The following is a 13,170-nucleotide window of genomic DNA, read 5'->3' as shown; positions in this document are numbered from 1 at the left end:
CTCTATTACAGTGATATTGGCCATCTTTTCCAGTTTCTTGGCTGTTTGAATACTCTTATTCCCAAATATGTGGGCTGAAAGCCCTTTTGTTGGCACTTGGCTCTGTGCCTCATTGAACTTGGAGCCAGATATATCTGAGTTCAAGGCCATCTCCTCTACAGACTATGGTCTGGCCCTGAGCAAGTTGCTGTTGCTCTTTGAGCCTCAGATTCCTCATCTGAAATGGAAGATGCCTGCCCTCAAGGGCTGTTTCTGAGACTTCTGTGGGCTTAATGTCTCCGTAGGACATGTTGTGGATCCTTGGAAGGTGGTAGTGAGGTTTTGAGGGGCTATGAGGTGGGCTCCATCTGAGCTCTGCTGGTGTGAATGGGCTGCATCTCCATGTACTAAGCTGCCCATCCCAGGAGGAATGCAAGCAGGAGCTGAACAAATACATACAGGACTGTTACAGGAGCCCCGGTTATGGTGATGCATGGGGGTACCATAGACCCCAACCTTCTGTGGCTCTCAGATTCTCCCCTCTTTGATCAAGTCCCTCTTCCTAGGGTCCTTGAAATGGGAGGATAAACATTTGTTTGGCTCAAGCAGAGTCTAAATGCCCCAGGGAGCAGTGGATAAAGAGCTTCTGCATCCATGGGTGGTTGCATCCCTGCTGACTGCAGTGCAGAACAGAATCCGGTGGCCTCCCACAATGTTCCCTTCACGGTGGGCCTAATTCCCTTCGACAAATCCTCATTTGCAAATCTGCCAAACCTTGGCCTGCTGAGATGCCCAGGGTCACATGCTTTGGGGCCTTGTCATTGTAGGTTTATTTCTGATGCTGTCACTGGCGTGTCCATTGTCACCGTCTTGTTCTTCTTCCCGTCCCAAAAGCCATCTCTCAAGTGGTGGTTTGACTTTAAAGGTAAGGTGGGCAAGGCTGGGGTGTCGGTGGCCTGGAGCGTGGTCATCAGTGGCCTGAAGGTGGGGCCCTCCTGGGACTGACAGCCCTATTGTACTAGTCACGTGGTGCTTTCCCTGTCTGAGCATTTACCATGTCTGCCAGAGGTGACAGTCCAGGTCAGGGATTAGCAATTATAGTCCATGGGCCAAATCCAGCTGGCTGGCTGTGCTTATACAGCCTGTGAGCTAAGAATAATGGCTTTCACATTCTTAAAATGGTTGAAAATAATCAAAAGAAAAATATTTCATGACTCGTGAACGTGGCATGAAATTCAAATTTGTGTCCACAAATAAAATGTTTTTCATTTCTTCAATAAGAGGTTTGCGGACATCTATTAATATTTTCTTTAGTCATATAAGTACCTATACAGTAGCCTCGACTTTGCCCAGAAAAACTCTGGGCCCAAAGCAGGAGTTGCAAGTCAGTTGCCTAAGGGCCCGGAGATGAAAACCTCAAGCTGGGTTTAAATGGATAGCAAGTGGTGGGGGAACTGAGGCAAAACTGGCTATAGGCATTCAAATTCAGCCTCAGGGAATCACTGAGCCCTCCACACCAACCCGCCTGTAGGCTGGCCTTCAGATCACCAATCTGTGACCCCACCGGCATTCTAGCCGGTGTCTGCCGAAGAAGGTGCCAACGCCTGCCACCTGTGACAGAGGCTGTGACTGGCCCATCTCCATCTGGGGCAGTGGGATGAGCTCTGGACCAGGAGTCAGGAACTAGGAGGTCGTGATCCCACTATCTTCTATTGTTGGAAAAGAATAGCGTGTTACACGGGACAGCTCCGGTTTCCAGGAGGAGTGGGGTTTTGTGTGTGTGCAGTGCGGCGTACGGACCAGTAGGGAGCCGATTTCCCAGGGGCGCACAGACTGTAGCAGAGCTGGACCTCGAGGAGGCTTAGGCTGTGGCCCCTGAGGCTCTGTCACTGAACGGGATTCAGTTATTCTCTTCCTCTCTGCTTCTCTGTCTTGTGGCCAGCCAGCTTTCCTCACCATCCACTGTCGGTATCATTTCTTGGTCTGTTCGGAGTTTCTACTGCTTCTAAGTTGTGGCATCTCGGTGGCTTCTGCTTCATCCGAGTTCCCGCTTCATTGTAACTTCTGTTCCCTTGTGGGGTAGCGCCCTTTCCCTCACAGTACCTAATCCCACTGCTCCGGCTACTTCCTGCCTCCTGTTTCTGTCTCTCGAAGCATCGAGTCACACACACCTTCTGCTTCCTCGTAGCAGCTACTCTCTTAAAGGCTTTGCTCCGTCTCCGGGTGTGTCTGCTCCCTCCAGCCACTGCCCCCTCACAGTACCTATTTCCTCACACGTTCTGCTGCCTCAGAACTCAGCCCGCTAACGGCCTCCATATCACCCAGCCCTCTCTCTCTGTCCGCTCTCGCATCTTCAGTTATCACTTCTCTTCACCGAGTTGTCTCTCTACTTCCTACTGATGCTTCTGAGTCAGAAACTGCTTGGTCCAGCTTGTTCTTGTAAAAGCAGATCACTTCCTACTGTGTCACCTCATGGCCTCATAGTTTCCTGGCCAGCCTGTGGCCTGGCTGCTCTAGATCAGGTGCCCAGCCATGGTTCTGTCACCTGTGGGTGGGCTCATAAGGCCCAGAGCTTCCTCTCTGCTGGGACTGTGGGGAGGGCACTATGGCATACACGTGCGGAATCCCAGCTCTGTTACGAATTTGCTGGGTGACGTTGAGAAAGTTCCTGTACCCTCTGGGCCTTGCTTTCCCAGTTAGGAAGTGAGTGTGGCCCTTAGTCACTTTTCACCCCTGGCTTTAGCAGTTCTCTAGGACATGTCCAAACTCAAACGCCGCATAACATTTTTGTGTGCCGCTGATTGGATGCAGGAGAATGTGTTTGGTGAAACTTGGCCCTCCCTGTCCATCTCTCCTTTCACATTTTTGGAACAGGACAGTTTCTGTATTACAGGGAAAACAGCAGCAGAGGGTGATGGTAATTGGCAAGACCTTCAGTGTCAGAGCCTGGTGGGATCTGTGGAAAACAGCCAAGCCAACGTCCAAATAAAGGGGGCAGCTGTTACTCAGTCTCCCCTGACTGTCCCCGTGTAGGAAAGCACGACTAGTTTTGCCAGATTTGCTGATTTTTTAAGAGAAGCAAAGAACCTGGAATTTTATGAAATCTCCCTGATTTTAAACTTTGGCAGCTAACACTGGAAAACGAATACTACGTGGGCCCATCCAGTAGTGTTAAAACACATCTCTAGGTTGGATCCGGCCCATAGAGTGTAGCATCCTGCCTCCGCTGAGGGTTCTTTAAACTGGAGTTTTCAGTGTTGCCCAGTGGGTGGGGAGAGGGAATTCCACCCGCACTGCCCATCCTTCGGCAACTAGTGGGCCCGTGCAGACTTGGCCGAAATGATGCTTTCTAGTACTCAACACCCATGTCTTACAGGCGGCCTTAGAGAGTGGTCAGTCAGTTTCCATGGAGAGAAAGTGACTTGATCAAGGTCACACAGCTAGTTAAAAAGAGACAGGGGGTGGAACCCAGACATCCAAGCCAATCTTGATTTTCTTATCTTACCCACTGTCTTCCATTCTTCTATGGATCTGAGTTGCACTTGCAGCTCCCTTTATGGTCGCTCAGCAAGTATTGATGCTGGGCCTACTATGTGCCAGGCACTGTGCTTGTGGTTGACGACGATGCTGATGATGATGATGACGATGATGTGGATGGTGATGTGGACGGTGAGGAGGAGGAAGAGGAGGTGGAGGGTGTCGTTGAGGAGGAGGAGGAAGATGACCACCATGTGGATGATGACAGCTTCCATTTCCTCTTTGCCCAAAAAGCTCTTCCTCCAGATATCTCCAGAGAAGCCTTCTCTGACTACACCATCTATAAAAGCACCCCTCCTTTGTCACTCTGTCCCTTTCCTGTATTTTCTTTTTCTTCATAGCACATACAGTGTCCCAACATTATACATTTATTGATTTATCACCTGCCTCACTCATTGGAATATAAGTTTTCCAGTGGGCGGGGTTTTCTCTGTTTTGACCACTCCCATATCCACAGTGTCTAGAAGAGTGCTTGACACATGGTAGGTCCCCAATATACACCTGTTAAATAAATGACCGAGGACTTGCTCTGGGCCACATCCTGGGCTGAGCCCTTTGCATACATGGGCCCGTGTCGTCTTCCCAGTTGGTCTCTGAGAAGGTGCTGCTGCTCCCTTTTGCAGATAAGGACACTGAGCCTCAGAGAGGCAGAGCCACTGGCCCAAGTCACATAGCCGAACGGCAGAGCCAGGATTGAATTCTTTCTAGTTCAACCTCAAAGCCTGTGCTTTCAGCTCCTGCTCTAGAAGGCAGCTGGCATAACGTGGAAGTGAGAAATTTAGACAGTTAGAGGCTGTACTTATGAGAAATAGTGACAAGGGCATGGTTGGATGGGAAAATAATAAAGGCAATAACAGCTAATGTTAATTGCCATTACCATATGGTGAGCAGTCTTATAGGCACTCACCACTTAACTCACTTCACCTGCATTATGTTAAACTCATCTCAGGGCCTTCTGCCTCCCCTGTCCGACCCTGAAAAGTGAGTCACTTTACTTTTTCAGACCTTGGCTGTCTCTTTAATGAAATGCTATTTTATTGCCTGAAGGCAGAGGGCTGGGCCTCCTGACATCTCCAGCTGCCTCTTCTAGTTCTGGGCTTAAATCATACATTGTGCTTGGCCCAAGAATCCCCTGGCGGTGTGTGACGTCAGAACCGCCTGGGTACGCCCAAGGGCTGCAAATTATTTAGGGGAGGGCCTTTATTAAGTAGCTTTGATTGTCTTTATTATCCAATTATTAACTTTTGTTTTAGAAAACCGCAGTGTACAATTTTGAAAAACACTGAAAAGGGGAAACAAAATATCAATGGGTACTAAACCAGGAACTGTCCTGACAGAGGGCGAACTGCTGTGAATGGGCCAGACCCATCCTCCTCCAGAGAGGCCGCTGGCAGCCCGCGGTGAAGAGTGCCAGTTCAGGAGTGCTTATTCGGCACCAGGCACTGGGCTGTGTGAGTTGAATGTATTATTCGACAAGTACTTATGGAGTGACTTCCGGGTGTCAGTCAGGGACACTGGGATACGGCTGCAAACTCAACAGAAACGTCCCTCCACTCACAGCTCCCTCGCTGCTTCATCAGTGCCCACGAGAACCCCCAGGCACTATTATTGTGTCGGGTATTGGCTGAGGATATGGGGGCTTAGAGGCAAGGTCACGTTTCAAGGGCACACAGGGTCCAGGAAGATGCTCTCAATGCAGGGATGGCAAACTATAGCCCGAGGGCCAAATCGGGCTGCCACCCACTCTGTAAATAGAATTGCATGGAAACGCTGGCACACCCACGTGTGTCCGTTTTGTCTGTGGCGCCTTCATGCTACCGTGGCAGCCTTGCTGCAACAGAGGCCTGCAAAGCCCGAGTTAGTCACTCTCCAACTCGCTGCAGAAGACGTTTGCCGACCCCTTGTTCTAACTACTGCAGATGTGGCTGCTTTTGAAGAAATACAAATCATCCTGTACTTCCGCGGACCAAACATTCCCTTGGTTTCTATCCTCCTGCGTTTCCTTCCTCTTCCCCCCCACCCACCCCCGTACACCTTCAGTTACAAAGAGGGCCTTTTCTCTTGCAAATCAGAGTGAAAGTAGTACTTACCCAGAGGGGCTTGTCACGAGATGTAAAGGATGTTCTGCGTGTGGACTGCCCAGTTCCAGAAGATTCTCAAGCTGCATTCTGAGTAGAGCAGACGCCCCAAATCAGACGCTGGAGCCAGATTGTGGCTTCCTGGAGACCCCTGAGTGTCCCCACCAAGATGGGGCTGCTGGGGCCGGTATCTCCTCCTCCCGCTGACTGTCCTGAATGTGTGTTGGGTCCCCTCCCTGCCCGGAGGGGAAGGGTGTCCCCTCCCAGGCTAAGTGTCTTCTCTCTGCCCAGCTCCCAACACAGAGACAGAGCCCTTGTTGACATGGAAGAAGGCTCAGGACACGGTGCCCTGGAACATCATCCTTCTCCTGGGAGGGGGCTTCGCCATGGCCAAAGGCTGTGAGGTAAGAGCAGCAGGCAGGCTGCAGCCTGGGGAGGTGAGTGCCGGTCCCGGGGCAGCCGCAGGTGCAAGAGCAGAGGCAGCAGACTACACGGGCCCCACGGGTACCACAGATTCCCCATCTGCCACATGAGGGTCATCGTAGTTGACACCTCACAGCTCCCTGCTGTGCCTGGCGCTGCCCAGAAAGAGAGAAAAAAGGTACGATGTAGAATCTCAAGGAGCTTGCAGTGAGCATTACGCTAGTACCTACTACTAATATGACTAGAGGGTCCTGTGAGCACAGAGGAGTAACACCCTAGCAGGCTCACCCTGCACCAGGCACTGTTCAACGTGTTTTGCACATATCTCATTTAAACTTCCCAGCAAGCCTATGAGATAGATGCCATCGTTATCCCCATTCTATAGATTAGGAAACTGAGGCACAGGGAGGTAAAGTAACTTGCCTGAAGCCACACAGCTATGTACTCAGGATAAGAATCCAGGTAGTTTGGCTCTAGAGCCTATGCTCTTGACCGCTATGTTAGGTGCTGTGAATATTAATTACTTGGTGTTACTATTAATGTTATTCTAGAGGGCTCTGTGAGCACAGGGGCAGAGCCGGGACTAGACTGAGGCGAGTGAGGCACTGACAGAGCAGAATTTCCGGAGGCACGCAGTCTCAGCACAGCCAGCCCTGCTCAGAGGAAGTGCAGCTTCAGTGTCCAACATGTGTCATAACATATTATCTCATTGAATCCTCACACTGGCTCCCAGGGTTGGGGAATATTTATTTTTTTATTTATTTTTTATTTTTGGCCATGTTGGGTCTTCGTTGCTGCACGCGGGCTTTCTCTAGTTGTGGCCAGCAGGGGCTACTCTTTGTTGCGGTGCACGGGCTTCTCATCGCGGTGGCTTCTCTTGTTGCGGAGCACGGGATCTAGGTGCGTGGGCTCAGTAGTTGTGGCTCATGGGCTCTAGAGCACAGGCTCAGTAGTTGTGGCACACAGGCTTAGTTGCTCTGCAGCATGTGGGATCTTCCCGGACCAGGGCTCGAACCCGTGTCCCCTGCACTGGCAGGCGGATTCTTAACCACTGCGCCACCAGGGAAGTCCCGGGAGTATTTTTATACCCATTTTCCAGGTAGAAAAACCGAGGCCTGGAAAAATGAAGCAATTCTCTTAAGGTCATACAGTTGCCCTCTGCTTAAGGGGTGGGGTTCGAACTCCAGTCCATCTGATTTCAGAGTCCAGCCTCCTAACGGCTCAGTCTTGAGAACTTCCCAAGTGCCAGGCACCTCAGGAAGCACTTTGCAAATACTGACTCTGTTAATCTTCAAAGACACAGTTGAAGTAGATATTGTTGCTGTCCTCATTTCCAAGATGAGGAAATGGAGGCAACTCGAGGCTAAACAAGTTGCCTACTTTTGTGCAGCCAGAAGGCAGAGCTGGGATTTGAACCCACAGCTCATGAAGCTGGGCCCCACCCCACCCCCCTAAATTTCTCCATGTAAGTCGAGGTATGAGAGGCCACAGCCAATTAAGGGTCAAATGGGAAATTAAGGTAAAGGAAACCTGAAATTACTTCTTAAATTGCTTACTTTTTAAAATTCGGTTTTGTGTTTGCATGGCAGAAATAGAGACACAGACGTAGAGAACAAATGTTTGGACACCAAGGGGGTAGAGTGGGGTGGGAGGGTGGGAGTGGTGGGATGAACTGGGAGATTGGGATTGACATATATACACTAATATGTATAAAATAGGTAACAAATAAGAACCTGCTGTATAAAAATAAATAAAATTCAAAAAAAAGAAAGGAAAATTCAGTTTTTAAAAAAATTTATTTTATTGAAGTAAAGTTGATTTACAATGCTGTGTTAGTTTCTGCTGTACAGCAAATTGATTGTTTTATATATATGCACATTCATTTTCAAATTCTTTCCATTATGGTTTATTACTGGATATTGAATATAGTTCCCTATGCTATACAGTAGGACCTTGTTGTTTATCCATTCTCTATATAATAATTTGCATCTTCTAATCCTAACCTCCCAAATCCATCCCTCCACCACCCCTCTCCCCCTTGGCAACAAGTCTGTTCTCTATGTCTGTGAGTCTGTTTCTGTTTTGTAAATAAGTTCCTTGTGTGTCATATTTTAGATTCCAAATATAAGTGATATCATACGATATTCGTCCTTCTCTTTCTGACTTCCTTCACTTAGCATGATAATCTCTAGGTCCATCCATGTTGCTGCAAATGGCGTTATAAAATTCAGTTTTAATTATCAGTTTCAAATAGTGTTACGGGAACCCAGGCTTGGGATCTGAGTACCTGGATTCAAATCCGAGCTATCCTACTCCTTGCTGGGCCCTTTAGGCAAGTTCCTTAACTCCTCTGGGCACCAGTTTTCTCAGCTATGAATGGGCTTGAAGTTCTTACTCTATGGGGTTGTTGGGAGTAATTAAAGAAGAGAGTAAATGAAGGGATACACCGCTAATAGGAGCCAAGAGCTCCCTGTGTGTTCTCTTGAAACATTCACTCCATGGTGATTGCGGGTTCAGCTTCCAGGAGGCTGACTCTGAGGCGGGGATCAGTGAGCGGGCATTAGGCTGTGCCCTGTGAAAGGGAGGGAAGGAAGCAGGAGAGGTGGGGAGACTCCGCCCGAGGAGTGGTATAACCTCGGGCAGGACAACTTCCGGTCTGAGCCGGTCCCTCAGGGGCTGACAGTGAAGGCCGTCTGCTGCCCGCACTCCCTGCGCTGGGACAAAAGGCCTTCAGAGTCCCGAGAGCGGAACCATCACGCTATGGACCCCACACCAAGGCCACACTGAAGGGGGACCGGGGGGCACATCCAGCTTCTCTACATAGCTACTCTTTTTATGTGAAATGTGTTTTTATTTTGTTCATTTTTTTCAATAAATGACACATACAAAGGTACAGACTTCAAAAGGAACAAAAAGATGGATGAACAAAAGTACTGTTTTTGTCTCCATCTTAGGAATCCTGAGGACCAGAGAGGTTAAGTGACTCATGCTAGGGAACACAGCTCATAGGTAACAGAGCTGGGCTTTGAACTTGCATCTGTCTGACTCTTCTCACTATTCTCACTATTGCCTCCTACTGGGGATGTATCAGGGAAGGCTTCTGGGAGGAAGTGGCATGTTAGCCATGGCCTTGAGGAGGCCATGCAGTGCAATGGTAGAAAGCATGGGTGGTGGACCCAGACCATCTGGGTTGGAGTCAATCTTTCACCTCTGAGCTGTGTGCCTCCATTTCCTAATCTGTAAAATGGGCATAATAATGGTGCCCATCTCATAGAGTTGTTACATTTATTAAGTGAATTAATACATGTGGAGAACTTAGAACATAGCCAGACATAGTTGTTTATTATGATTAGATATTATGGAAAAGGGGAGGTTCTTGCCCTGAGCAACTCAGTGGAAATGATGCCATTTATCGAGATGATATGAACCTCGCCTCACCCTGAGCCTGACCTGCACCCCAAAGGCTTCTCCAAGCTCAGGGAGTGGTGGACAAAGACTGGCTCTCAGTGGGCCTGGCTGCAGGACCGCTGAGCATGCCGGGAGGCCAGTCTGGCTCCTGGCCCAGCCTTGGGCAGCTGGCCGCGGTTTCTGTTCAAAAAGGACTTTGTGTGACAGCTGCTCCCTCCCCCAACCCCTGCTCGTACCATCCCCCCCCACAGGCGGCCTGCTGCAGGAGAGACCAGAGTGCTCAGGGCATGTCCTGCTTCCTAGCCCTGCCCAGTGCCCTCGCCAGGTCACAGCCAGGCCTCCTGGGGCTTAGAGGCCTTTGCACTGGGACTGGACTTCCACCTGCTGGTTCTGAAGGGCTGGAAGCAGATCCCAGTGCTTGCTCTGAGCTTGACCACTTGATGTCCTCACTGCAGGTTTCTCCTGCTGCAAAACTGCCCATATAATTAGACTCTAGTCTGATGGCTTGACTTGGCCTACACACGACAGCCCCTGCCTACCTTCCTGATGTCAGCTCATACCTCTATCCCCTCGTGGGCTCCCCTCCAGTCCCATTGGCCCCTTAAAGTTCCTCAACCACACGACTCATTTGCACCCCAGGACCTTTGCATCTGCTTTCTCTCTGCCAACTGCTCTTGCCTGAGATCTCTGTGTCCTTACCCTCAGGTCTCGGCTCCAAGGCCACGTCCTCAGAGAGACCATCCCTGACCATCCTGTCTAAAGTAACATCTGCCCTTCACAGTCACTCTCCCTCTTATCACCCCACTTATTTCCTTTACACCATACCTACCCCCAAGTTATCCTATTCATTTGTTTGTTTATTGGTATCTCTGTTACTAGAATGTAAGCTCCACAAGGGCAGGGACCATACCTGTCTTATCCATTGCTGTTCTAAGCATCTAGAAAAGTCCTAGTACACAACATGATCGTGTAATAAATATTTGTTGGACAAGACCTACAATATGGGCTGTTTTGAGGACTGATGACATGATGGATGGCAAGTACCTAGCAGAGGGCTGATACAGACCAGGTGTTAAAACCAGCAGCCTATGTCAACCTCACCACTTTCCTTGTTATTATAATTTTACTGTCTCATAAAAAAAGGTCTTATTCTGACACCTTCATTTATATCTCTTTTAATCTCTACCCACAATAAACTTACCTACAGATATATTCAGTGATACAAGCTTGGTATTAAATCGGGGTGGAACAGACCCTATAGGCAAGTAGAAACGTGTGTATTCTCCTGAATCCCTCATTTCCTGCTGGAGAGTTATCTTATTATTATTATTGTTGCTGTTGTTGTTATTTTATTGACAAGGTAGACTGATGAAGTAAGAGCCAGATCCTGGGCTCAAAATTCCAAACTTAATTGACTTATCTGGGCAAATCACAACCTCTTTGTGCCTCAGTTTCTTCAACCATAAAATACAGATAATTATACTACTTACTTCATGGAGTTGTTTCGAAGATTAATAAGTTAACATTAACAAAATACTTAGAAGAGTGCCCAGCACAGAGTGAGCACTATATTAAGTGTTCGTTAAGTTAAATAAATAATAATAAGCCCTGTTCAGTACTTACTATATAGAGGAGTCGTTTCTACCTGTACTCATTTAAGCCTCACCACAACCCCTTGAAGAAATCAAGGAACAGAGACATTCATTAATTTGCCCAATGCCACAGAGCTTGTAAGTATTACAGTGGTTTGAATGTTCACACATGTGCGTAAAGTCTTCCTCCTTTCCTTTAATCAAATTGACTGGCTCTCTCCACCTAAGAATTCTTATACAGAGTTGTACACACACAGCTGAGCCTATTGTGTTTTATGAGGATTTTAAAGAGATTTTCAAGGGTTTTCTATTGAGATTTCAACTTTTTTAAAAAGAATTTATTATTTATTTATGGCTGCGTTGGGTCTTCATGGCTGCGTTGGGTCTTCATTGCTGCGCGTGGGCTTTCTCTAGTTGCGGTGAGTGGGGGCTACTACTCTTCGTTGCGGTGCGCGGGCTTCTCATTGCAGTGGCTTCCCTTGTTGCGGAGCCGGGCTCTAGGCGCACGGGCTCAGTAGTCGTGGCTCACAGGCTCTAGATCGCAGGCTCAGTAGTTGTGGCTGGCGGCTGTAGAGCGCAGGCTCGGTAATTGTGGCTGGCGGCTCTAGAGCGCATACTCAGTAGCTGTGGCACACGGACTTAAGTTGCTCCGCGGCATGTGGGATCTTCCCGGACCAGTGATTGAACCCGTGTCCCCTGCATTGGCAGGCGGATTCTTATCCACTGTGCCACCAGGGAAATCCCAGAGATTTTTAACTTTAAACATTCCACTTGTACCATAACACCCTCCTTTAAGATCTGACCCTACTATATGTCAGAGAGATCAGGGAGAGGGGACCTCCTGGAACTGGGAAAGGAGGAGGAAGAGGGGGCAGCTCAGCCTCTCCCTCCCATCCTGCGATGTGGCCTCAGGTACCTCTTGGCAACTGTGGGGGCTGTAAGGAGCACAGTTTGACAACCACAGCCTGGGGCAATTTCTGAGTGTTCCGCCACCTCTGACATCTCATGACTTGATGCCACTAATGGCAGCTGGCATGTTTTGGGCACTTGCCCGGTGCCCAAGCACTTTTCTAAGTGCTTTACAGATTAGCTCCTTTCATCCCAACAATAACCCTCTGGGACAGGGACTGGTACATCTCAGTTTACAGAAAAGGAAGTGAGGCACAGAGAGGTTAAGTCACTTGCCCAGGATGACACAGCTAGAATGGATTAAGGTGGGGGGACAAACTTAATCTGATTCCAGAGCCCTTGTCCTCACCCCCTGGGCATGCTGCCTCTGACCTTGCCTGTTGTTGGTCCTGGAGTCCCTGGGAAAACCATGTGCTGTGTGTTTCCAAGGAAACAGAGCTTCTGATTCGAAGGGAATGGGAAAGGGCAGGTGAAGCCCGTTCGAGTCCCCTTGAGAGCAGCTGGGGGGTCTCCTCTCTCTGGAAGCTGCCAGGCCTCCCTCCGGCTACGGAAGCTGAGCCAGGGCCCTGAGTGGCTGCTGGGACGCTGGCTGGAAGCCTGGCACCCAGAGGCCCGGCTACAGGGAAGCTCTTGGCTCCTCATTCATCCAATTCATTAATATTCCCTCTCTCCAGCCGCTCTCCATTTAATTGCATACACGCTGTCGGTCTCTTTGCCAGAGCTGTGGCCTCTGGGAAAAACGAGTGGACCCATTTTTCCCTGCAGTGTTCCCTGGGCCAGAGGAGGGGCTGGGGCTCGACTCTGCCATATACTATAATTTCTAAGCTATCAAACAGTGCAGATATGAAAGAAGCACCTTAATTTTATAAGGTCTCTTCTAGGGAAAACTAGCATGTATTATTCATTCCTTGAAGGTAACTTTTAATTCATAGCGTAGCGACAGATGTATTATTTTATTTATGTAAAAACAGAATACTGCGTTCTAGAATCCACTATGAAAGCTTAATTTCTGGAATAAGCAGCAAATTTTCTATTAAATACAAAAGAGCATAAATTGTCTCTGATAAACCGGAGTTTGTTGGTACCAAAAGATACTGCGTAGACATACAAGTGTATGTCTACCATAAAAGGGCTATGGTAGACGTACACTTGATTCTAAATGTTAGGGGTCTAATACAACTCTGCCCTTGATCAGCTCCTAAGCCTACAGCTTTGTTATCTTTGTTAAGAAAACGACCTACAGG

The 13,170-nt window shown here is 48.7% G+C and overlaps 1 protein-coding gene across 3 annotated transcripts in view; it reads left to right on the top strand.

Moving 5' to 3' along the window:
* Nucleotides 1–13,170, top strand: part of SLC13A3 (solute carrier family 13 member 3) — a 75,383-nt gene that overhangs the window by 55,208 nt on the left and 7,005 nt on the right. For all 3 annotated transcript variants that reach the window (XM_065891797.1, XM_065891799.1, XM_065891798.1), the window contains 2 exons: nt 807–904; nt 5,886–5,998. In XM_065891797.1, the coding sequence (XP_065747869.1) occupies nt 807–904; nt 5,886–5,998 (211 nt within the window). The remainder of the gene's footprint in view (nt 1–806; nt 905–5,885; nt 5,999–13,170) is intronic.

The sequence above is a fragment of the Phocoena phocoena genome, chromosome 15 (assembly GCF_963924675.1).
Source record: "Phocoena phocoena chromosome 15, mPhoPho1.1, whole genome shotgun sequence".
Taxonomy (NCBI): domain Eukaryota; kingdom Metazoa; phylum Chordata; class Mammalia; order Artiodactyla; family Phocoenidae; genus Phocoena; species Phocoena phocoena.
This window is presented reverse-complemented; position numbering and strand designations above follow the sequence as displayed.